Raw genomic sequence first — 25,586 nt, 5'->3', positions numbered from 1 at the left:
CACCTAGTATATAAGGCCCTGCCTTTACCTCTGCCTCATCTTGTGACTGGTACTCCTTTCCCCAGTGGTATCAAACTTTATAAAAATTCCTGAAAAGCAAATCTATTTCACATCTATGTCTTTGCACAGGTTGCTCTCATGCCTTTGGAGGCTTTTCCACTTTTATTGGTCTGAGACACTCCTACTCACTTCTACTCATCCTTGAAAAATTAAATCAAGCTCACTCCTACATGAGGGGTTCTTAACACAGAGGTTTTAAATGCAGAGGAGGAAAAAAAAACAACAACTATATCTGTAATTCATTAACCTTTAACTGAAATTTAGCATTTCCTTCAATTATGAAATTGGGCAGTAAACCACTGAGAACAATAGAAATCACATACATTTTTATATCCTACTATAGTAGTTGCAGAAATTTCAAAATACCATTTACATTCTCCATGGTTTTGAAACAACGGCATTAGCTCTGCATTAGATCTGTTATTTAATATATTAATAAAGGAGGACATGGATTACTATATAATAAGTTTATTTAGAAAATAATTTGGCACCCATATTTCAATATTATTGATTTTCTTTGAACTGCTATATAATTTCTTTTATGCAGTTAAAAGCATGACTCTAAGAAGGGATCCAGAATAATGTATGGTTAAGAGCTCTCATATGTGAAGCCTTGTGTGACAGCCCTGGGAGAGGTGATGTCACAACCAGGCATGCTGATACATATATCAACTTTTATCATACTGCTTTGCAATTATTTATTGGTATCTTTCTCCCTCCTAGCTGTAAGCTCCATGTGGAGAAAGGTTTCTTTTTTTTCCCTTTAATCTTAATATTCCCTGACCTACTGATCTCAAAAATGTTTCTTAAATGAATAAGCTTATTACAAATGTATACACATATTGTCCTAAAGTGTTGTATTCTTTGATTTGCTAAACTATATAGAATTATACAAGAATAAATTTCTGCTTCTCTCCTTCTAAAACCAGATTATTTCCAACACATGATATCATTTTTTCTAGACTTCTAATTTATTCACCATATAGTGTTAGCTGCTCTTTGCAATGCACCTCCCACCTCCAGGTCCGACTCTTTGTGACCCCCTGGACTGTAGCCCACCTGGCTTCTACCATGGAATTTTCCAGGCAAGAATACTGGAGTGGGTAGCCCTATTCACCATATACCACAGATGTTAATAGTCCTAGAGGCATGTGTCATACTATCTTATTTTGTAATTGAGTTACTTATAGTAGGAAAAACTTCTCTTGGTACTACAACCATGTAACAATCTAAAAACTTCATGGACACATTACCTGAACAAACACTTGCTGTTTGCCCAGAGATCTTCATGTCTATGCTGCTGTGTCTGCTAGCATAGCTGCAAGAGGTACTACTGATTATACTGCACAAGTAAAGGTGATGCATTTGGAAGAAAATTCCCTAAACTATCAACGCTCTAATAGCAACAAATGTTGCCAAAATTTATAGCACATATATCTAAATTCTATAATAAAAATTGTACTAAAAATCTTCCTTTAGTCAGTATCATCTACCTTCTTTTGAAACCAACTATTCACCCATTCACTCACCTAGCCACCCAGTCACCTACAATAATAGTTTCCAAAGTTACACTCACTGATGAGATTCTTTTAATCAGGTTGCTATATTTGGTTTAAAAATATTAAATTAAATTAAAAGGTTGGTCCAGAGCAATAGGCATTTTTCAGCCTCAGACAGGGAAAACATTAGGAGCTATGTAACATGCTTTCACAACATGATGGAAAAATACCTCCATTCAATAACTATTAAATATAACATTTAATATTTAAACGTTAATACCTAAAATCACTGCAGATGGTGACTGCAGCCATGAAATTAAAAGACGCTTACGCCTTGGAAGAAAAGTTATGATCAACCTAGATAGTATACTCAAAAGCAGAGACATTACTTTGCCGACTAAGGTCGTCTAGTCAAGGCTATGGTTTTTCCTGCGGTCATGTATGGATGTGAGTTGGACTGTGAAGAAGGCTGAGCGCTGAAGAATTGATGCTTTTGAACTGTGGTGTTGGAGAAGACTCTTGAGAGTCCCTTGGACTGCAAGGAGATCCAACCAGTCCATTCTGAAGGAGATCAACCCTGGGATTTCTTTGGAAGGAATGATGCTGAAGCTGAAGCTCCAGGACTTTGGCCACCTCATGCGAAGTGTTGACTCATTGGAAAAGACTCTGATACTGGGAGGGATTGGGGGCAGGAGGAGAAGGGGACAGCCAAGGATGAGATGGCTGGATGGCATCACGGACTCGATGGACGTGAGACTGAGTGAACTCCGGGAGATGGTGATGGACAGGGAGGCCTGGCGTGCTGCGATTCATGGGGTCGCAAAGAGTCAGACACGACTGAGCGACTGAACTGAACTGAAACATTTTTCATCATTTGTTCAGTATCATGGTTTACAAGAAGGTGATCTTGAGTTTATTTATTTAGAGAACAGTTAAGTTTTTTATAAATCTTATCTAGTACTTATTTTATCTGTAGTTTTCTTGGTCTTTATTATAAGGAAATATACCAGAGGTTATGACTACGGTCTATTATTGTCACACTACTGCATAATGTATTCTCTTTTGAAATATAGGACAAAATTGGGATAATATTCTAGAGTGGACTGACTTGAAATGTGAACAGAATTTCAGGTTGATTTTATTTATTCATTGTAATGATCAGAGTTCTTGAATAAGAATAAAAATCCTTGTAAGTTTCAGAGACACATGTTTTCCCCTTTACTTCTTTCCCTTTACTTCTTCCCCCTTTACTTCAGACCATTTTTGCAAGAGTTTTTCTCAAAAGTCTTTTGAGTTCAAGAGGGAGGAAAAATGACATTTTAAATAAAAGTATAAGTGACAATAAATACTGTTCTTTTTACAGGACTGCTGAACTTAACCAGAAAGCAAGGGAAAGCCTCTTCTAATTTGCATTCTTGAAACTGTGTTCTAAGAAGTGAGCTATAGGGAGATTTTATAGCTCCCCACTCCTGTTCCCTGATTACTATCTTAACCATGTGCAGAGTCTTTGTTTTATATGTCATCCATCTGATTATCCAGCCTGTTACACTGTTACACTGTTTGGGGCCCACAGCCCCCAAATCTCTTGAGTCTCCACTACCACTGTCAAGGTTGCATTATTTCTTGCCTAAGCTTCCAATTTCTTTCATCTGATCTCCACTCATCACACTTTTTCCTTCCCTGGTCAATTTTCCTAAGCAGCAAGAGTGATCTTTTAGAAACACAAGTCTGATTAAGTCATTGTTCTCAATCTTTAAAGGCTTCTCAGTATTCTAAAATGATGTCTAAAATTCTCATGGCTTTTGAGGGTCCCAGTATGGTCTGTCACTGACCTGCCATCCAGTTTATTTTTGTACTGTTCTCTTGCTCATGGGTAAGTTCCTTGAAGAAGCCATATTCCTTGCTTAGGGCCTGTACACATATGTTCCCTCTTCCTGGAATGCTCTTCTCCCAGTTTTTGCAATCTTAAAATTAAAAAGCCTTGTTTTTTGTCTTTAAGGCTTCCCAAGAAGCACTTCATGATTGTGGAAAACAAATAAGATTTAAGTAGGGGATATTGCCATTGTGGTGGCTTTGCAGGTCCCTGACTGAAAATACAGGCTTCAAGGTAAAAAGGTCATGAAGAACTCAATGATTATGTCCCATAAGTGGTTAACTTCCTTCAAGAATCTATTCGATCATCCTTATATCCAGATGTCAAATTCCATATTGGGTATTTAAGTGCTAGCATAAGACATATGCAATTGTTTGGAGATACAGATATATGATAAGGTTATATTGGCTTTTTGTTTCAAATCTCATTTTTCTTTTCTACCAACTTAATTACAATTATCTTTACCTGAAATAAGTCTGTGGATATTATTCAACAGATATAGCATATTTTCTACTGTAGTTTTATTTAATATTAACGTCAAGGCCTATTAAGCTGTAACATCAGACCAAAAAATTAAAATTTGAAAATTTTAAAGGACATCTGTAGGTTTTAGAAAATAAAAGTCAACAAACAATAAGTCTCATTCACAGTAGAACACTATATTCATTGTCAAGTTGCTAAAAATTACCGGAAACAAACACATTATCACTCACGAATATGCTAAATGCTGAAAAAAATAGGGGCTAATAGGGTTTCCATACATTTCTAAGGTCATATGAAAGTTTTATGATTGAATCTAACAGTCTCAGTGCTAATGTCAATGACAAGTGCTCAATCACTCAAGGTTGGCTAATGGTGAAAAAAAATGAAATGAATCCCATGGAAAATCCCATGGGCGGAGGAGCCTGGTAGGCTGCAGTCCATGGGGTCACTAAGAGTCGGACACAACTGAGCACCTTCACTTTCACTTTTCACTTTCATTCATTGGAGAAGGAAATGGCAACCCACTCCAGTGTTCTTGCCTGGAGAATCCCAGGGACGGGGGAGCCTGGTGGGCTGCCATCTACGGGGTCGCACAGAGTCGGACACAACTGAAGCGACTTAGCAGCAGCAGCAGCAGCAGGCATAACACAGTTCATGAAAACTAGTGTCACAAACATAGGGAGGTCTATAGATGAAGGAATGCTATGTCAATGTGGATGTCTGGAAACTTCATTGAGAGAGAGAAACACGAAAATGTTACTCTACAGAAAAAGATCCACATTATTTTTGTACTCTTCGTTTAATAATGTTCAAGAAGGAAAAAAAAGGAATGAAAGAAAGCTGGCAGTTAAGCAGCTAAAAGAAAAGAAACTGAAGTGGTTCTTAATGGAAGATGTACTTGAAGCACTTACTCTCCACTGTCCTGGTGAGGCAGATCTGTGGGTGTGAGGAATGTACCTTCTCAGATAGAACTGAACATGAAACAATGGACTGGTTCAAAATGGGGAAAGGAGTACGTCAAGGCGATATATTGCCACCCTGCTTATTTAATTTATATGCAGAGTATATCCTGTGAAATGCTGGGCTGGATGAAGCACAAGCTGGAATCTAGATTGCTAGAAAAAATATGAAAAATCTCAGATATGCTGATGACACCACCTTATGGCCAAGAGCCTCTTGATGAAGGTGAAAGAGGAGAGTGAAAAAGCTGTCTTAAAACTCAACATTCAAAAGACAAAGATCATGGAATCCCATCCCATCACTTCATTGCAAATAGATGGGGAAACAATGGAAACAGTGAGAGACTTTTATTTTGGGGGGCTCCCAAATCACTGCAGATGGTGACCGCGGCCATGAAATTAAAAGACACTTGCTCCTTGGAATAAAAGCTATGAACAACCTAGACAGCATATTAAAAAACAGAGACATTAGTTTGCTGACAAAGTGAAAGTGAAGTCGCTCAGTCATGTCCGACTCTTTGCGACCCCATGGACGTAGCCTACCAGGCTCCATGGTCCATGGGATTTTCCAGGCAAGAATACTGGAGTGGGCTGCCATTTCCTTCTCCAGGGGATCTTCCCAACCCAGGGATTGAACCTGGGTCTTCTGCATTGCAGACAGACGTTTTACAGTCTGAGTCACTAGGGAAGCCCCTAATTTGCTGACAAAGGTCCATCTAATCAAAGGTATGGTTTTTCCAGTAGTCATGTATAGATGTGAGAGCTGGACTATAAAGAAGGCTGAGTGCCAAATAATTGATGCTTTTGAGCCATTGTGTTGGAGAAGACTCTTGTGAGTCCCTTGGATTGCAAGGAGATCAAACCAGTCAATCCTAAAGGAAATCGATCCTGAATATTCATTGGAAGGACTGATGCTGAAGCTGAAGCTCCAATACTTTGGCTACCTGATAAGAGCCGACTCATTAAAAAAAGACCCCGATGCTAGGAAAGATTGAAGGCAAGAGGAGAAGGGGAGGACAGAGGATGAGATGGTTAGATGGCATCACTGACTCAATGGATATGAGTTTGAGCATGCTCTGGGAGATGACAAAGGACAAGGAAGCCTGGTGTGCTGCACTCCATGAAGTTGCAAAGAGTTGCTCATGGCTGGGCAACTAAACAACAACAATAGATGGTTCTAGGTAAGATTCTCAGTTGAAAAATATTGATAGGAAAATGAGCCGTAAATTAGAAGCACAGCCCTTCTTTTAAATTTCTCCTTTAATTACCGTAACTGACTTCTATGATCTATTCTATCTGGTTGCTGATAGTTAATCAATTTCCTATTTTTGATTCCTGTTGATTTTTCTTTTAGATTTATCTAGAATCTGTTTACCTGTTTATCTTGAGCATCACCACCATAGTCCAGGCAACTATTAATTTCTCTCATAGGCAGTTTTAACAATTAGTCTCCTCATATCAATATGTGCCCTTTGTGCCCCAGAGAGAAAGTTAAGAATAGAAAATTTGGTCAAGTCACTACCCTGATTAAAACTCTTCTTCTTCAAAAGATGGGAAAGACTTCCACTCATCATCATAATCTCATATTTTATAATAGGTTTTATTAATGATAACAATGGCTATATTTATTGGGTGCTTATTATGTGCTGAGAACTGCTTTAGGTGCTTTCTATATATTAACTCATCCTTATATAATCCTATGAGTATGTGCTCCAAAATATTTTTTAAATGCATGCATGCATGCATGCATGCATGAATGAGTGACAATGTGAATGAAAGCCCTAGGGTGAGAGTATCTGCAATTCTACAGTTGTATACTTTAAGAAATATCTGTTAACTGCGAGGGTTTTTTGATAGTGATTTGAATATTGTGAGATCACGTGCTGTGTGCTGTGCTCAGTTGCTTCAGTCATGTCTAACTCTTTGTGACCGGATGGACTGTAGCCTGCCAGGTTCCTCTGTCCATGGGATTCCCCAGGCAAGAATACTGGAGGGTTGCCATGCCCTCCTCCAGGGGATCTTCCCGATCCTGGGATCAAAACCAGGTCTCCTGCATTAGCAGCCAGGTTCTTTATCTCTGAGCCACTGGGGAAGCCCCTACTGAGATCATACTTATAAATAATAAAAAGTCAAAGATTTCAGGGAAGTTATGCAGGAAAGGTTTAAATTCTCAAACTTAGATAGCTCTTATAAGAAAATATGATTATTAGTAATTTGAGAGCATGGAACTAAAAGTCATATTTGGTGTATGCATGTGTATTTTTATATGCTGCTGCTAAGCTGCTTCAGTCGTGTCCGACTCTGTGCAACCCCATAGACGGCAGCCCACCAGGCTCCCCCGTCCCTGGGATTCTCCAGGCAAGAACACTGGAGTGGGTTGCCACCTCCTTCTCCAATGCATGAAAGTGAAAAGTGAAAGGGAAGTCGCTCAGTCATGTCGGCTCGTAGGGACCCCATGGACTGCAGCCCACCAGGCTCCTTCGTCCATGGGATTTTCCAGACAAGAGTACTGGAGTGGGGTGCCATTGCCTTCTCCGTATTCTTATATAGATAAGTGATTAAGATGATACCCGCAACTGGAGTTATTTCTCCTAAGCCTTAGCTGGCACTTTGTGACTGTACACAATTTTAATTGCAGAAAGTAGATCTGAAGCCTCTTGATGAAACTGAAAGAGGAGAGTGAAAAAGTTGGCTTAAAGCTCAACATTCAGAAAGCGAAGATCATGACATCTGGTCCCATCACTTCATGGGAAATAGATGGGGAAACAGTAGAAACAGTGTCAGACTTTATTTTTTTGGGCTCCAAAATCACTGCAGATGGTGATTGCAGCCATGAAATTAAAAGACGCTTACTCATTGGAAGAAAAGTTATGACCAATCTAGATAGTATATTCAAAAGCAAAGACATTACTTTGCCGACTAAGGTCGTCTAGTCAAGGCTATGGTTTTTCCTGTGGTCATGTGTGGATGTGAGAGTTGGACTGTGAAGAAGGCTGAGCGCCAAAGAATTGATGCTTTTGAACTGTGGTGTTGGAGAAGACTCTTGAGAGTCCCTTGGACTGCAAGGAGATCCAACCAGCCCATTCTGAAGGAGATCAACCCTGGGATTTCTTTGGAAGGAATGATGCTGAAGCTGAAGCTCCAGGACTTTGGCCACCTCATGCGAAGAGTTGACTCACTGGAAAAGACTCTGATGCTGGGAGGGATTGGGGGCAGGAGGAGAAGGGGACGACTGAGGATGAGATGGTTGGATGGCATCACGGACTTGATGGACGTGAGTCTGAATGAACTCCGGGAGATGGTGATGGACAGGGAGGCCTGGCGTGCTGCGATTCATGGGGTCACAAAGAGTCGGACACAACTGAGTGACTGAACTGAACTGAACTGAACTGAGATCTGAAAGATGTTGTTCAATACATTTGGTTCAGTAAATCTAACCACGACTTGGAAAGAATATCATCAATTAAAAATTCTAAAAAGCATAAGTTCTTATTAGAAATTATTTAAGGTAGTCAATGTCTTGGGTCCAAAGTCATTAGTGCATCCCAATCTACAATGTTTGTGGTTCTAATCTACCTAGTGATGCCACACAAACACTTTTTGAATTAAAATAAAGAACAACCATTATTCTTGAACCATTCACTTCCATAAATCTTCTCTAGCCTAATAGAGTCGAGTCAGAGGGAATTACATACCCATCACAATAGATTTCTTCAAGTGAAAGTGCTGAGTCGAGCAGTCTAGGCAAAAGGGGTCTATACTAGGCAAAAGTATATCAATTTCCAAAATGAAGAAAAAGTTACATTCCCACCAATAACACAGTGTTCTTAAGATTAAACCATCTCTCCTTTTAAATCTGTTTTCTTTGCTCAGTTTTCCTGTACAGATCATTCCAAGAAGTAAGTATACCATCTATATTTATTTACTGCATGAAAATTACTGATCCTAAAGTCATGCAACATGACTGTTTCATTTTTATCTTCTTTTTAATTTTTTTTCCAGTCTTATTGAGAGGCAATTGGCATAAAGATTTGCATAGTTTAAGGTTTAAATTATTTGACTTATATACATCATGAAATGATACCACAATGTTTAATGAACATCCATCATCTCTTATATATATAAAATTAAAGAAACAAATCATTTTTGTGATGAGAACCCAGCATTTCCTCTCTTAATAACTTTCATGTATGTTGTATACTGTATTTTTCATATTTATTGTAAAGAAATGGGATATGTGTATAGATACTTTTAACAACAAAATCATTAAGGGGACTGCAGATATATTTTATAAAATCATTCAGACTATACATACATACATACTATAAATACTATCAACTGCTCACAAAACCTATGTTTCTCTAAAGGAAACTACATAAGAAATAATTGCTTTGCATATTCAGTGACTCCTAGAAGACATAGAAAATTTGGTTCTTTGGTTTTTAAAAACGTTATCCGTTTGTGATATGAACAATATTAAGTTGTACACTTCTCTCACTTCACTACAATTTTATCTTAAATTGGTAGGTGAAAAAAAAATTTTAGTATCACCTACCTATATTGATACATAGATGATAATAATTTAGATGGATTAGTAGGATTGATAGATTGATGATGACAAATTGCCATGCAATGAACTATAGTACAGCAGCAATAAATATCTTCATTGAAATTTTAAAAGTTGATATCAGGAAAGCTATTTAATTATGTAAATCATTAAAAACTTAGTTATTTCTTTTCTGTATCAGAACTTCATAAAAGTTTTTCATTCATATTCTCTGGCTGAATCTCTGCCATTAGTTGACCTGACAGTGTATCAATCTTCTTCTCAGTCTAAATAGCTGCATCTAAATCAGACATCAAATCTAAAAGGTATTTTGTTTCTCAAACAATAGTTTTTTTAAATAATTTGTTAGAGGTTACTGAGCTAAAAACACTGTAATTAAAAAAATATCTTTCAAGAAAAACAAAAGTAGAGCATGCAGAACTCTAGTAATGGTCTACCATCTTTCTAGCAGTTGAGGTCAGATATCCAAAGAAAGTAAAAGTCTCTATATACAGAAATAGTCTATGTTAAGGTTAACTTCTTTTAAGGCACCTTTACATCTTCCTTAGAACATAAAGACTGTCAAAAAATAGTAAAGTGATAAACATATACAACATTCATTTCCAAAGGCAAGTAGATATCACAATTTGCAACCAGAAAGACATAATTACATATGTCTTCCTCACTGTTGTAATAAGAAGGCACCATAAATTCTGTTAAATGAGAAGCTCCAAGAGATCCCAAGTGGAATTTAGTGTACCAATGTAATGTTTTAATTTCATATAGGAGTACCCAACTTAATAAATGATTTACCCTTTGATTTGAGACTTACATCTGTTTAGTTGAGGCTGAAGGAATATCATTATTTATTTTTAAAGCTATTCGATCCATACATTTTAAAGGGGTTGCTAACCTTTCCAGCCACTAAAATGAAGCAAAAAACTTTGAAACTCTTTGTTGTTTGTTGTTGTTTAGTCACTAAGTCATGTCTGACTCCTTTGTGACCCCATGGCCTACAGCCCGCTAGGCTCCCCTACCCATGGGATATCCCAGACAAGAATACTGGATATGGTTGCTATTTCCTTCTTCAGGGGATCTTCCTGACCCAGGGATTGAACCCACGTCTCCTGCATTGTGTTGGCATATTCTTATTGAGGCACCTGAGAAGCCCTAAGAGGGAATCACAACCATGAAGGAATGTGGAACTCTACTGATAATTTTATTAATTGACCTGTTCACTCATTCAATTTTTAATTAATTCAATTGTGCATTCTTCAGTCCATCTGTCACCGGATGTATCCATTCATCCATTTCTCTATCTATTAATCTATCACATAGGGTGTATACTGCTTAACTTAACAAGTTATTAAACCTGAAGCTGATGATTAAAACACTCTTCCAGCACATTTTCCCACTTTCTATTGCTCTTCAAGAACCCTACTAGTGAGAGGAAAAATTCTTTTGTGCTTAAATGAATGAAGGGATACTTGTGGAACATGGTAAAGATAAACTGATAGAATATCCAAATGATAATAAACTGTATCAGACATGTACATCATGGAAACTGATAGAATATCCAGATAATAAGTGTATCAGATATGTACATCATGGAAAAGCTTAATTACTGATGAAAGTTCATTTCACTTAGAATGTAGATGTCACTGAGTCATATATGATATAAAATAGCTTCTCAGTATTCCTGCTTAGATTCTGTACCAATATATGCTTCCAATTTCCAGAGAAATATCACCAAAATTGTGTCTAATAACTCACTTTTCCTGAAGCATGTGTTTTCACCATTAAGTCTGGATGCCTAGGATGCTCCTACTCATCTCTCATATTTTAGGAAAGTTATAAGTAAACAAAGAAGTTACCAAATTAGGTTAAGGAAGGGGACCATTATAAAATCTCACCTGTATCTTGTGCAAGTAGTGTTCTGATCTAAAGGAGATATTGGCTTAAAAGTGATGGGTGGAGAAACCTGGGCTGACAGCAGAAATCCCAAAGCAAGAATAATGAGGGCTACAGTGGTACCTAAAAAAAAAAAAAAAAAAAAGTTCTACATCAGAGAAGAGCTGACAACATTCTTTCAAAGCAGGCTGGGTGTAGCAAGACATCTCTCTGAAAAAATAATACCTTGATATATCTTCATTGGATTAAAAAAAAAATCCTCATACATAAGTATTGTCATAAAAACTCACTAGCATGTTCACTGTGAGAAATGACAAGAATGAAATTCAAATCAAATACATTTGTTAGCCAAGCACTAGTAATAACTTTCTAAACAAACACCATTTTGGATTGCTGACAGTCTCAAAAAGAATTAATATAACTAACATTATTGAGTGCCTAACATGTCAGGAAGTACAAAAGGCAACGGATTTATATCAAGTGCTCCTTTCATTACCAAGAAAATTGTTCTAATGTTATTCGATCATCTAGAATCCAAATGGTAGTTGTAGTTCAGTCACTCTGTCTTGTCCGACTCTTTGTGACCCTATGGACTGCAACAACCCAGGCCTCCCTGCCTATTACCAATTCCCTGAGCTTGCTCAAACTCATGTCATCGTCTCAGTGATGCCATTCAACCATCTATTCCTCTGCCGTCCCCTTCTCCTCTTGCCTTCAATCTTTCTCAGCATCGGAGTCTTTTCCAGTGAGTCAGTTCTTTGAATCAGGTGGCCAAAGTATTGGAGCTTCAGCATCAGTACTTCCAATGAATATTCAGTGCTGATTCCCTTTAGGATTGATTGGTTGGATCTCCTTGGATCTCTCTCAAGAGTCTTCTCCAACACCACAGTTAAAAGCATCAGTTCTTTGGTGCTTAGCTTACTTTATGGTCCAACTCTCACATCCATACATAACAACTGGAAAAATCATATCTTTGACTAGACGGATTTTTGTTGGCAAAGTAACGTCGGCAAAGTACGATCCAAATAATAAACTAAAAAGTAACAAACTAAATATTTCAAAAACAGGTGAAAGAGAATTTCTCATAAAAAGGAGTAACATTTTGTAAATACTTAAAAATCCCAGAAATGATATAACACATACATTCAATTCTTTTTCCTGTTGGCATTTGGAAGTGGAATATTTGTCTTTGATTTTAGGGTACAGAATGTGATTTTATACAAAATCACTTTAAAAGATATAACAGTATATATATATATATATATATATATATATATATATATATATATAAAATCATGTAAAACCACACACACACACATATATCACTTAAAAAGCTCATTTTTGAGTCCTTTATAGAAATGCTGACAGGAAACAAGAAAGTTTTCAAATTTCTGACTATTGTTCCAGCCATTGTGAGAATAAAAAAAAAGGTCATGGGAAGAAAGAAGAAAATATGGATGCATTTGTTTGTTTAATTTACTAGAGTGAGGCAATATGTTTAAAATATGGAACTCAGGGTGGTCATTTATGTAGCAGTAAAGTTTCTATTAGATAAATGAGGAAATTATTTAGGAATGATGAAATGTATTTTTCAAATGGATAAAAGAACAACTTTGGGAAGCACTGTTAAAGTGGAACTGGATTACATAATTGTTGAAGTGTTCGTGTTTAATATAGAGGTGATATGTCAAGTTAGATACTGTGGTTAAGTTCTCACCCTGCTGTTTCTTGACTTCATGATCTTGGACAATGCACATAACCTTTCCAACATTCAATTTTGTCTGCTGTAAAATGAGGCTTAGTTACAATATTCATCTTGCAGAATTGCAGTGAATTTTAAATATCACAATACATGTGAAAGATTTTTATAAAGCTAAAAATGTTAATTATTGTACTATAATTATTAAATACAGCAGCAGCAGCGTACTTTCAAAATCTAGAAGAAAGCTGAAAAGGAGAGAGATGGCTTGAAGAAAAGATCAGGAGCCTATTTTACCACACCAGGCTGAAGAGTCATGAATATATAATCTCAGTTCATTTTCCCCTTGTTGGCTTAAAATTCAAACTAGAACTAGAGCTAGTTTGAGGTATTATGTTCTCAAAAAACTACCAATTCCTGAATTGGGAAACAAAAAACAATTCTATCTCTCAGAAAAAGAAAATATTTACTGGGCATGTAAATAAAAGTCATCCCTCTCTCCTCAAATAAAGCAAAATAAACCAAGAGTTTTACTGTTAACCTGTCTGTCAAAGAAGCTGGGTCCTAAGTTTTCCAAAATTACCTCCACAGAATATTGTCATGGGACAGGTAAGATTTGCTTCAATCACGAAAAGTTGATATTTTAGGATGCAAAGGAAACATGGCACTCTTTTTTCATAGCACTACTTAAAATAATTGGTCCCTGTGATAAACTGTATACTCTAAGATAGTATACCTAACACATATTAACATATATTCAATTCTAGTGCCTGGCATAGAGCAGATCTCACAGTACTACAGATTTTTGCAATGCTGGCTATTTTCTAAGAAAATAACAAGTTAAGACTATTCAGTTGAGGTCATGGATTAGTATGAGAGAAATATTCCAGATGAGAGTTCTGCAGTATAGATATTATATCTCTTGGATCCATCTCAAAAAAGTCCAACCAACTTGCAAAATTTGGGGAAAAGGCCATTTGGATACACAAAATTCCTAGTTGAAGGTTTACATTTCCTAAACACAAATCTGTTTTGAACTAGTATGGATGGAAATATTTAAAAAGTCGGTATCATACTTTTATTATTGTCTTGTTTCTCAATCCTGGCTTCCTATTCAAAGCGGAACTGTTTTGAATGTACCTCAACCTCTGAATCAGTCTCTATAAAATGGGGATCAGATAATATGATTTCATAGGTGATTGTGGTAGCCGGCAACAGAGTAAAAACTCTTATCTTATGAGATGATAAATTCCTTAAGGGAAGGGAATGGTGTCTTAAATGACTTAATTTATAGAGTAAATTTTAAAATGGTCACCCATCCTATCATATGCACAAGTCTCTTTAAGGCTTTAAACTACCTGAACTACCTATTTCCTCTCCCTTAACAAATCACAGCTGCTTTATCAGTGACTCAATGGCATTTAAAGTTGTTATAGTTTTCAATAGTTCTATGATTGTTAATGGATTCAATCATTCATTGAGTTCAATGAAGAAAGGCCTTGTATGAAAGGATCTGCTCCAGTGTAATGGGAGGTTTGGGCACATTCTTTATATTATAAGAAAGGAGTCCCTCCTTAGCCATCTATACTGTTGCATTTTGGAATTCTGATATCATTTTCCTAATAAAAATGTTCTCCACAGGAGGTAGTATGCTGGATAAATAGAATCCTCAAAAATACCCGATGAAGTAAGTTACCTTAACTATCTGATACAAGGGCCTGTATTATTAGTAAATATTTTTAAAAAAATTTTCCTTACCCACGACTCAAACAGAACACACTTTTTGTGCTTAAGTATCACCTACACATGTTCCAGACTTCATTTTCAGAGATTCCAATTTAGTAGATTGGGGGTTGGGCCCCCCAAAATTCACAGTTTAAAGTATCCTTGGTAATTCTGATGAAGATAACCTGTGAGTGATATTTTAGGGAATATTCCACTACCAAAATATCTGGCAGAAAATAACACAGTGTTTCTTGCTTTCTGATTTATAAGTAATAAAATTACATAGATATAAGCCTTCCTCTATTAAAAGGATCAAGAGGCTGTCATTAAGTTGGTAATACAAGAAAGACCAGTTCTCTTAGCAAGCTTTGAACATATTAAGTCAGAATACCACAAAATGTCCTATATTTAAAATTATTCATAGACTATATATTTTATATTTCTTTGTATAAAGAGTTTCTTCGTCCTGGTCTAGCTAAATACAGTTTGTTTACAGTAATTTTTAAAGAACAAGCACCTATTCAAAAAGTTATTTTGATTTTTTTTACTAAATTTCACCCAATATAAAAAAAATCAATAAAACACAAAATATGGAATAAAAGTGAACCAAAAATTTAAAAATTCCAAGCTAATTTAAGAAATTTTAAATAGACGAGTGTTCTAATACTAGCATTGGTAGAATATTAAATATATTATGATTTATTTTATTAGATGAAAAATGGTGAAAAAGTCAAAATAATTTCTTTAAAAATGTTATTATTTCTTTATTTACTTATAAATTTTGATTGGAGTATAGTTGCTTTGCAGCTTCCCTGGTGGCTCAGATGAAAAGAACCTGCCTGCTGATGCAGCAGACATGGGTTATATCTCTGGGATGGCAAGATCCCCTGGAGAAGAAAATGGCAAACGATTCCAGTATTTTTGACTGGGAAATCCCATGCACAGAGGGACCCAGTGGGCTACAATCCATAGGGTCACAAAGAGTTGGACACGACCTAGTGACTAAACAACAACAACAATAGTTGCTTTACAATACTGTAACATTAGTTTCTGCTGTATAACAAAGTGAATCAGCCATATGAATACGTATGTCCCCTCTGTTTTGGATTTCCTTCCCGTTTAGGTAGCCACAGAGCACTGAGTAGAGTTCCCTGTGCTACATTAAAAAAAAAAAAAACCTAAATAAACAAATTCTTAAAAATATTTTAGGTGCTCAATCTTTAACAAGTACTACAAATAAACTGCATTTAGCTAGACCCAAAGAAACTCTTTATACAAAGAAATCCAAAATATATAACCTATGAATAATTTAAAGGAAGCACATTCTGCGGTGTCCTGACTTTTAATATTTTCAAAGCTCGCTAAGAGAACTGATCTTTCTTGTAATACTACAAATTTAAAGACAATCTCTTCATTCGGCAGGAAAGAAAACTGCCTCCTGGTTGCTCATAAAGGCAGTGCCTGGAAACTCTTAATCTTTTTCCCCAGATCTTTTTTTTTCTTTTTTCCAAGTTCCCTGATGGCTCAGTTGGTAAAGAATCTGCCTGCAATGCAGGAGACCACGGTTTGATTCCTCGGTTGGGAAGATCCCCTGGAGAAGGGAAAAGCTACCCACTCCAATATTCTGTCCTGGAGAATTCCATGGACTGTATAGTCCCTGGAATCACAGAGTTGGACATGACTGAGCAACTTTCATTTCACTTCACTTTTCTTAATAGCCAGCGATAGATTCTGGAAATCCCTGGGGAAGAGGACTTACATGGAGGGGTGAAACATGACATCCAGAAGAGGAGTTCAGGAATGCTCCTGGATTATGGTTAAAACAACAAATAATCACTCTTTGGCAGTAACAATACTGTGATAGCAAAATTCTTTGAACATTTTATTGTCTGGGTCAGGTACTGTTTGAAATGCTATACATGTGTTAATGTGTTCAGTCTATACTATAAACCTATGAAGGACTATAATTAATCCCTGTTCATAGATGAGAAAATAGAACCTGTTCAATGTCACAAAATTCAAACCCAGTCTGGCTTTGTATCTATAATGACTCAAAGTCCTGTAATACAACAAATAAAGGGACAGAGGGAGCTAGAAAAACTATTTTCCCCATCTCAAAATCAGCATTTTTCTCAAAATCTCAAAAGCCAAATCCCAAATTTTAGACCCAAAATTCTATTTAAAAAATAGATCTCTTGAGGAAGCAGTATACTAAGGTCCTGTCAAACAGAAAGTGTGCCCACTAAAACATTTTTAAAGCAGCTATTACCACTTCTTAGAGTTTATCTGAACCTCAGGAGTAAGCAGAACCAATTTTCAACCCACTGCAGGAATCTGTCTTTAGCACATCACTGCCTGATGGCCGTCTATCCTTTTGTTGAGAGCTTACTATCCTAATGAGGCAGCTCATTTGTTGTTGCATAGGTCTGATTATTATATTTTTCTAATATTAAGTTAAAAAAGCTATGTCCTCATCTATTTGGTGTCTCTGTAGTCTTTTTCTCCAGGCCTGGACAATTCTGGTTCCTTGAATAGGTTGTAAATGTATGGCTTTTAACCTTCTCTTGTCCCTCACTTTTCCTCACTTACCCTCCTGTTTCCCTGTATACATTGGCTGTTGCAATTACCTTTGCCTTTTAATCAATCTTCCCCCTGCCTTCCCCTCAGTTCTGATACTGTAGTTCAACTTACATTATTCAGCTCAAAGCTTTCACTCAAGGCAAAAACAGAAGGTGGATGCATTCTACTCTTCTTTCTGGAGTTAAGGGTAAGAGGGAGTATGTATTCTTGATAATTGAGTATGAAACCCTAAATGCATTTTCTCATCAAAATTTGGGACAAGTGACTTGAAGCAGTTCTATTGGATGAATGCTTTAGTTATATTTAGTTAAAATAAAATTTAATTAATGCTGGCCTAGAAAATTTATATTTTAATAGAAAAATATATTCTTACTCTAAATAAACTTACATAGAAATAATTAGAAGATAGCTAATTGATAAGTAGAAATCTGCTTGTATATTTGAAAAAGATTAGAAAATTCTTTGATACAAACGTGAAGAAAGTGTCAGAGAAGGTTATCATTTTGAAAAAGCCATATCTAATGAAAAAGCCCCTGCATTATAGAAATAATAAATAAAACGGGCAAATTTAAAGACAAAAGATACTTTAAAGTGAGAAGGGTTTTTCTTATTAAGTTATCACAGAAAACATACCAAATCAATCAGAATTTACTCTAGGATTTAGGCCTTGTTCAAACACAGAAAGAGACTGTCCCAACTTTGTGAAGAAATTATATGGTTCCAATGTTCCACTGTTGAAGAACTTTGAAAAAAAATGCTCCAAATTTATTTCCATATTCAGTTCAGTTCAGTTCAGTTGCTCAGTTGTGTCCAACTCCTTGCAACCCCATGAATCACAGTACGGCAGGCCTCCCTGTCCATCACCAATTCCCGGAGTTCACTCAGACTCACGTCCATCGAGTCAGTGATGCCATCCAGCCATCTCATCCTCGGTCGTCCCCTTCTCCTCCTGCCCCCAATCCCTCCCAGCATCAGAGTCTTCTCCAATGAGTCAACTCTTCACATGAGGTGGCCAAAGTACTGCAGTTTCAGCTTTAGCATCATTCCTTCCAAAGAAATCCCAGGGCTGATCTCCTTCAGAATGGACTGGTTGGATCTCCTTGCAGTCCAAGGGACTCTCAAGAGTCTTCTCCAACACCACAGTTCAAAAGCATCAATTCTTCAGCGCTCAGCCTTCTTCACAGTCCAACTCTCACATCCATACATGACCACAGGAAAAACCATAGCCTTGACTAGACAGACCTTAGTTGGCAAAGTAATATCTCTTCTTTTCAATATGCTATCTAGGTTGGTCATAACTTTCCTTCCAAGGAATAAGCGTCTGTTAATTTCATGGCTGCAATCACCATCTGCAGTGATTTTGGAGCCCCCAAAAATAAAGTCTGACACCGTTTCCCCATCTATTTCCCATGAAGTGATGGGACCGGATGCCATGATCTTCATTTTCTGAATGTTGAGCTTTAAGCCAACCTTTTAACACTCTGCTCTTTCACTTTCATCAGGAGGCTTTTTAGTTCCTCTTCACTTTCTGTCATAAGGGTGGTGTCATCTACATATCTGAGGTTATTGATATTTCTCCCGGCAATCTTGATTCCAGCTTGTATTTCTTCCAGTGCAGCGTTTCTCATGATGTACTCTGCATAGAAGTTAAATAAGCAGGGTGACACTATACAGCCTTGACGTACTCCTTTTCCAATTTGGAACCAGTCTGTTGTCCATGTCCAGTTCTAACTGTTGCTTCTTGACCTGCATACAGATTTCTCAAGAGGCATGTCAGGTGGTGTGGTATTCCCATCTCTTTCAGAATTTTCCACAGTTTGTTGTGATCCACACAGTCAAAGGCTTTGGCATAGTCAATAAAGCAGAAATAGATGTTTTTCTGGAACTCTCTTGCTTTTTCCATGATCCAGCAGATGTTGGCAATTTGACCTTTGGTTTCTCTGCCTTTTTTAAAACCAGCTTGAACATCTGGAAGTTTACAGTTCACGTATTGCTGAAGCCTGGCTTGGAGAATTTTGAGCATTACTTTAGTAACATGTGAGATGAGTGCAATTGTGCGGTAGTTTGAGCATTCTTTGGCATTGCCTTTCTTTGGGACTGGAATGAAAACTGACCTTTTCCAGTCCTGTGGCCACTGCTGAGTTTTCCAAATTTGGTGGCATATTGAGTGCAGCCTTTTCACAGCATCATACTTAAAAATAAAATGTATGTTAGAACTTTGCTTTTCATTTTGTACCTTTGAGTAAAACTTAAAATAACAGCAAAATGCTACCCACAGTAGGCTCTAATTGTTACTACAATTCTAATTTCTAGTTACATATTATAATAAGTTTCTATTAAAACATTTTTTTCAGAAAAACTCTATTCAGTTCAGTTCAGTCGCTCAGTTGTGTCCGACTCTTTGTGACTCCATGGACTGCAGCATGCCAGGCTTTGTTGTCTTTCACCAACTCCTGCACCCTACTCAAACTTACGTCCATTGAGTCAGTGATGTCATCCAACCATCTTATCCTCTGTCATTCCCTTCTCCCACCCTCAATCTTTCCCACTATCAGGCTCTTTTCAAATGAGTTATTTCTTTGCATCAGATAGCCAAAGTATTGGAATTTCAGCTTCAGCATCAGTCCTTCCAATGAATATTCAGGACTGATTTCCTTTAGGATGGACTGGATCTCCTTGCTATCCAAGGGACTCTCAAGAGTCTTCTCTAACATCACAGTTCAAAAGCATCAATTCTTTGGTGCTCAGCTTTCTTTATAGTCTAACTGTCACATCCACACGTGACTACTACCACACATCTAGCTTTGACTAGATGGACCTTTGTTGGCAAAGTAATGTCTCTGCTTTTTAACATGCTGTTATGTTGGTTGTAACTTTTCTTCCAAGGAGCAAGCATGTTTTAATATCATGGCTGCTGTTAACATCTGCAGTGATTTTGGAGCCCCCTAAAATAAAGTCTGTCACTGTTTCCATTGTTTCTCCATCTATTTGCCATGAAGTGATGGGACCAGAGGCCATGATCTTAGTTTTCTGAATGTTAAGTTTTAAGCCAACTTTTTCACTCTCCTCTTTCACTCTCGACCAAGAGGCTCTTTAGTTATTCTTTGCTTTCTGCAGTAAGTGTTATGTTGTCTGCATATCTGGGGTTATTGATATTTCTCCTGGCAATCTTGATTCCAGCTTGTGCTTTATCCAGCCTGGCATTTTGCATGATGTACTCTGCATACAAGTTAAATAAGCAGGATGACCATATACAGCCTTGACATACTCCTTTCCCGATTTGGAACCAGTCTGTTGTTCCATGTCCAGTTCAAACTATTCCTTCTGACCTCTATTAAAACTATTATATGAATAGAAAAACTCTATTATATGGCTACAAAAATTATATTAGAAGTGGTAATGGTATTATATTTTAAAAGATTAATTTGTCATCATTAGAGAAGTTTATAACTGAATTCTTCAACACCTACCTGCTAAACTACCAAATGTAAGTTTCCTGCGGCCCACTTTCTCAACAAGCCAGACACCCACAAGTGTGAAAATGAAATTTGTGAAGGCTGTAATGGAAGCCAGCCATATTGCAAGTCTATCATCTTCGACACCAGACATCTGCAGAATGGTTGCACTGTAGTACCTGTGAGGCAAGAATAAAACAGTTGTTGCTGTTAGTCATTCAGAGAAACACAGTTATTCATATAGATAAGTATCTATCTGACTAAATCATACCTGGAAGAACTGAAAAATAATGTCAAGTTAACATGGAAATCATGCAAACCATTTAAAGGATCACAATACAGTGACTATGTCCAGATGAAATTTATAGCTCTGTATCATTAAGAAGAGATACTCAAGCAAGTCAATAGAGAGCTAAAACCTTTAAAGGTTACATGCACTCCACACCTAGGGACAGCAACAGCTGTAGTTTCACTAAAACTATCAAGGAGAAGCTCAAAATACATGGAATCAATCAGAAGTCACTGTACACTGTAAATGTATGTACTTAAAAAAACAAAGAGAACTGCTACATATCTTAATCTTAAAGAAAGTAAAAATCTAGTACAAGAATTTCTTGAAAGACACAAAAAGAAAGAATATATCAAGTTATCTGGCATCCAGTAAGTGGTAAAGAATCTGCTTGCAAGGCAGGAGACAGGAGACATGCAGGCTTGATCCCTGGGTTGGGAAGAGCCCCTAAAGTAGGAAATGGGAACCCACTCCAGTATTCTTGCCTAGGAAATCCCATGGACAGAGGAGCCCAGCAGGCTACAGTCCATGGGTTTGCAAAGAGTGAGACATGATTGAGCAAGTGGGCTGATCAGTATAGGAAGGAGATGAGAAACTTACATGATATATACAAAAATAATGCCTTTGTGATTCCTAAAAAGGGATGCTCTTTGGTAAGTCTCTAGCACATCTGCATGATTAGGTCCTATAGACTCATTTTGTTTTAAATAAATACACTGAAGAAAGAGAAAGAAAGTGAAGTTGCTCAGTGGTGTCTGACTCTTTGCAATCCCATGGACTGTAGCTTAACAGGCTGCTCTGTTCATGGAATTTTCCAGGCAAGAGGAGTGGAGTGGGTTACCATTTCCTTCTCCAGGGGATCTTCCTGACCCAGGGACTGAACCCGGGTCTCCTGCACTGCAGGCAGACGCTTTACCATCTGAGCCACCAAGGATGCCCATACACTGGAGACTGGCTCTAAAAATCATAATGCCAACTTGTTGATGCACAACGGGAGATATATCTGGTATGTTTAAGATGATAGGTTTCTCACAGGACATTTCTTTTTTGGTGAAAATATCAGTAGCTGTATCAGACTACTTTGAATTGGCCCTGAAAACAAAAGAAGCAAAAATATTCCTGGCAAATAATCTATGTAATGTGACAGAATTCAAATTCTGAAGATACATTTTGAAACACACATTTTACTATCTTTCAAGCCATTCCAAAACAAGTTCAGTTCAGTTCAGTTCAGTCGCTCAGTGGTGTCCAACTCTTTGCCACCCCATGAACTGCAGCATGCCAGGCCTCCCTGTCCATCACCAACTACCGGAGTTCACTCAAACTTGCGTCCATCGAGTCCGTGATGCCATCCAGCCATCTCATCCTCTGTCGTCCCCTTCTCCTCCTGCCCCCAATCCCTCCCAGCATCAGAGTCCTTTCCAATGAGTCAACTCTTCACATGAGGTGGCCAAAGTACTGCAGTTTCAGCTTTAGCATCATTCCTTCCAAAGAAATCCCAGGGCTGATCTCCTTCAGAATGGACTGGTTGGATCTCCTTGCAGTCCAAGGGACTCTCAAGAGTCTTCTCCAACACCACAGTTCAAAAGCATCAATTCTTCAGTGCTCAGCCTTCTTCACAGTCCAACTCTCACATCCATACATGACTACTGGAAAAACCATAGCCTTGACTAGACGACCTTAGTCGGCAAAGTAATGCCTCTGCTTTTGAATATATTATCTAGGTTGGTCAAAACTTTTCTTCCAAGGATTAAGCATCTTTTAATTTCATGGCTGCAGTCACCATCTGCAGTGATTTTGGAGCCCCCAAAAATAAAGTCTGACACTGTTTCCACTGTTTATCCATCTATTTCCCATGGAGTGATGGGACTGGGTGCCATGATCTTTGTTTTCTGAATGTTGAGCTTTAAACCAACTGTTTCGCTCTCCTCTTTCACTTTCATCAAGAGGCTTTTTAGTTCCTCTTCACTTTCTGTCATAAGGGTAGTGTCATCTGCATGTCTGAGGTTATTGATATTTCTCCTAGCAATCTTGATTCCAGCTTGTGTTTCTTCCAGTCCAGCGTTTCTCATGATGTACCCTGCATATAAGTTAAATAAACAGGGTGACAGTATACAGCCTTGATGTACTCCTTCTCCTATTTGGAACCGGTCTGTTGTTCCATGTCCAGTTCTAACTGTTGCTTCCCCAAATCCAAATCTAAGAATATATTCAATAAACTGAAATATTTCCATATTTCAGTCTAAAGTTTCTGGATGGTAGTCAATGTTTTCATGTGCTGTGCTGTGCTTAGTCGCTCAGTTGTGTCTGACTCTTTGCAACCCTATGGACTTTAAGCTGGATGAATCACAAGCTGGAATCAAGATAGCTGGGAAAAACAGCAACAACCTGAGACATGCACATAATATCACTCTAATGGCAGAAAGTAAAGAGGAACTAAAGAGCCACTTGATGAAAGTGAAAGAGGTGAGTCAAAAAGCTATTTTGAAACTCAACATTCAAAAAATGAAGACTATGACATCTGGTCCCTAAACAGAAGGGAAAAATTGGAAGCACTAACAGACTTTCTTTTCCTGGGCTCCAAAAATCACTATAGATGGTGAATGAACCAAGAAATCAAAAGACACTTTGCTCCTTGGAAGGAAAGCTATGACAAACCTAGGCAGAGTACTAAAAAGCAGACATCACTTTACCAACAAAGGTTCATATAGTCAAAGGTATGGTTTTTCCAGTAGTCATGTATGGATGTGAAAATTGGACTATAAAGAAGGTTGAGCACTGAAGAACTGATGCTTTCAAATAGTGGTGATAGTAAAGACTCTTGGGAGTCCCATGGACTGCAAGGAGATCAAACCAATCAATCCTGAATATTATTCAGAAGGACTGTTGCTAAAGCTGAAGCTCCAATCCTTTGGTCACCTGATGCAAAGAGCTGACTCTTGGAAAAGATCCTGATGCTAGGAATGATTGAAGGCTAAAAGGAGAAGCAGGTGGCAGAGGATGAGATGGTTAGACAGTATCACCAACTCAATGGACATGTATTTGAGCAAACTCTGGGAGGTAGTGGAGGACAGAGGAGCCTGGCAAGCTGCAATCCATGGGATCGCCAAGAATGGGACATGGCTTAATGACTGAACATCAAGAAGAAACAACATATTTACAATTGTTTTATGTCCTTTTAAGATCCATCCTTTGGTCATTATGCATTATCATTTCTTATCTCTTAGAATAGTCTGTATTTTAAAGTCTATTTTGTCTGATATGAGTAGTACCATTTCAGCTTTCTTTTGGCTTCCATTTGCATGGAATACTTTTTTACCCTCCCCTAACTTTCAGTCTTTATATGTCCCTAGATCTGAAGTGGTTCTCTTATGGATGGTATATATATGGGTCTTGATTTTGTATTCATTCAGCCAACCTATGTCTTTTGTTTGGTGCATTTAATCCATGTACATTTAAGGTAATCATTAATATGTATGCTTGTGGGATGTGAGGGACATGACGATCCTCTGATTTGAGTATCTGTGGGGGTCCTTGAACCAATCTCCTGTGGATAACTGAGAGAGGGACAACTGTATTTCATTGTTTTCATTTTTGACATAATAAAATCATGAAATTGTATGCATTAAATTAATGGCAAGAAATAGAAGTAGTATCAAACAAAGTAAGTTAGTGAGTATCAGAATTTTATTTAAAATGCAAAATGTGTCCTAGGTGTGTAAAATTATTTTTTATGTTACTTAAATTTATAGAGGCAGAATATAAGTAAAACCTGGCCTGGGAATCAGAAACTATCATTTTTAAAGACATCTCTGTATGGCTGATGTTTGGTAGAAACCATCACAATACTGTAAAGCAATTATCCTTCAAATAAAAATAAACACATTTAAAAAAAAGACATCTCTGTGGTGTGCTGGCCAGATCAGATAACACTGTTCAGTTAGCATTTACATATTGAAGACATACTATATATATATATGAGTTACTGAATTCCCACAGATGTATTATTACATCCAGTTGCTGCCCTAAAGAAGCTCCCATAAAAGAATGACATGGAAAGAAATAATTTTGATATTGCAAGGTATGTAAATCACAATGTGGCATTAAAGGACAGACCAAATAATTTCCCTTTATAAAGTTCCTTGATTTTCCAGAAAATTTAATGTTTGAGTTAAGTTTTGAAGAATTCACAAGGGGTTTGGCAGCACATACAATGATCTAGAAGGACATTGGTGGTAAAGGAAATGACATGTAGGAAGGAAAAATGTACAAAATACTATGCTGGATTCATACACCAAAAGTATGTTACTGTGGCTGAACATAATAAGGTTCAAAGGAAAGAGAAGTATGACAGAAAGCTTCAGTAGAACCTTTTGTTATAGAGGGGCCTTGAGAGCCACGCTCCTTGTTTGGATTTTATTCTGTAGGGAATGGAGAACTGTGAAGGGAAACAAACAATTAAGTTTGTTTTCTGAAAAGATCACTCTAACTACAGTAAAGTGTACAG

General features: G+C 37.3%; 1 protein-coding gene across 1 annotated transcript in view; it reads right to left on the bottom strand.

Moving 5' to 3' along the window:
* SLC2A13 (solute carrier family 2 member 13) overlaps positions 1-25,586 on the bottom strand; it is a 515,435-nt gene that overhangs the window by 160,205 nt on the left and 329,644 nt on the right. Inside the window, exons 5-6 of the mRNA XM_069584615.1 lie at positions 20,806-20,969; positions 11,334-11,454 (exon numbers count right to left, since the gene is read on the bottom strand). Coding sequence (XP_069440716.1) covers positions 11,334-11,454; positions 20,806-20,969 — 285 coding nt within the window. The remainder of the gene's footprint in view (positions 1-11,333; positions 11,455-20,805; positions 20,970-25,586) is intronic.

The sequence above is a fragment of the Ovis canadensis genome, chromosome 3 (genome assembly GCF_042477335.2).
Source record: "Ovis canadensis isolate MfBH-ARS-UI-01 breed Bighorn chromosome 3, ARS-UI_OviCan_v2, whole genome shotgun sequence".
NCBI classification, from domain to species: Eukaryota; Metazoa; Chordata; class Mammalia; order Artiodactyla; family Bovidae; genus Ovis; species Ovis canadensis.
This window is presented reverse-complemented; position numbering and strand designations above follow the sequence as displayed.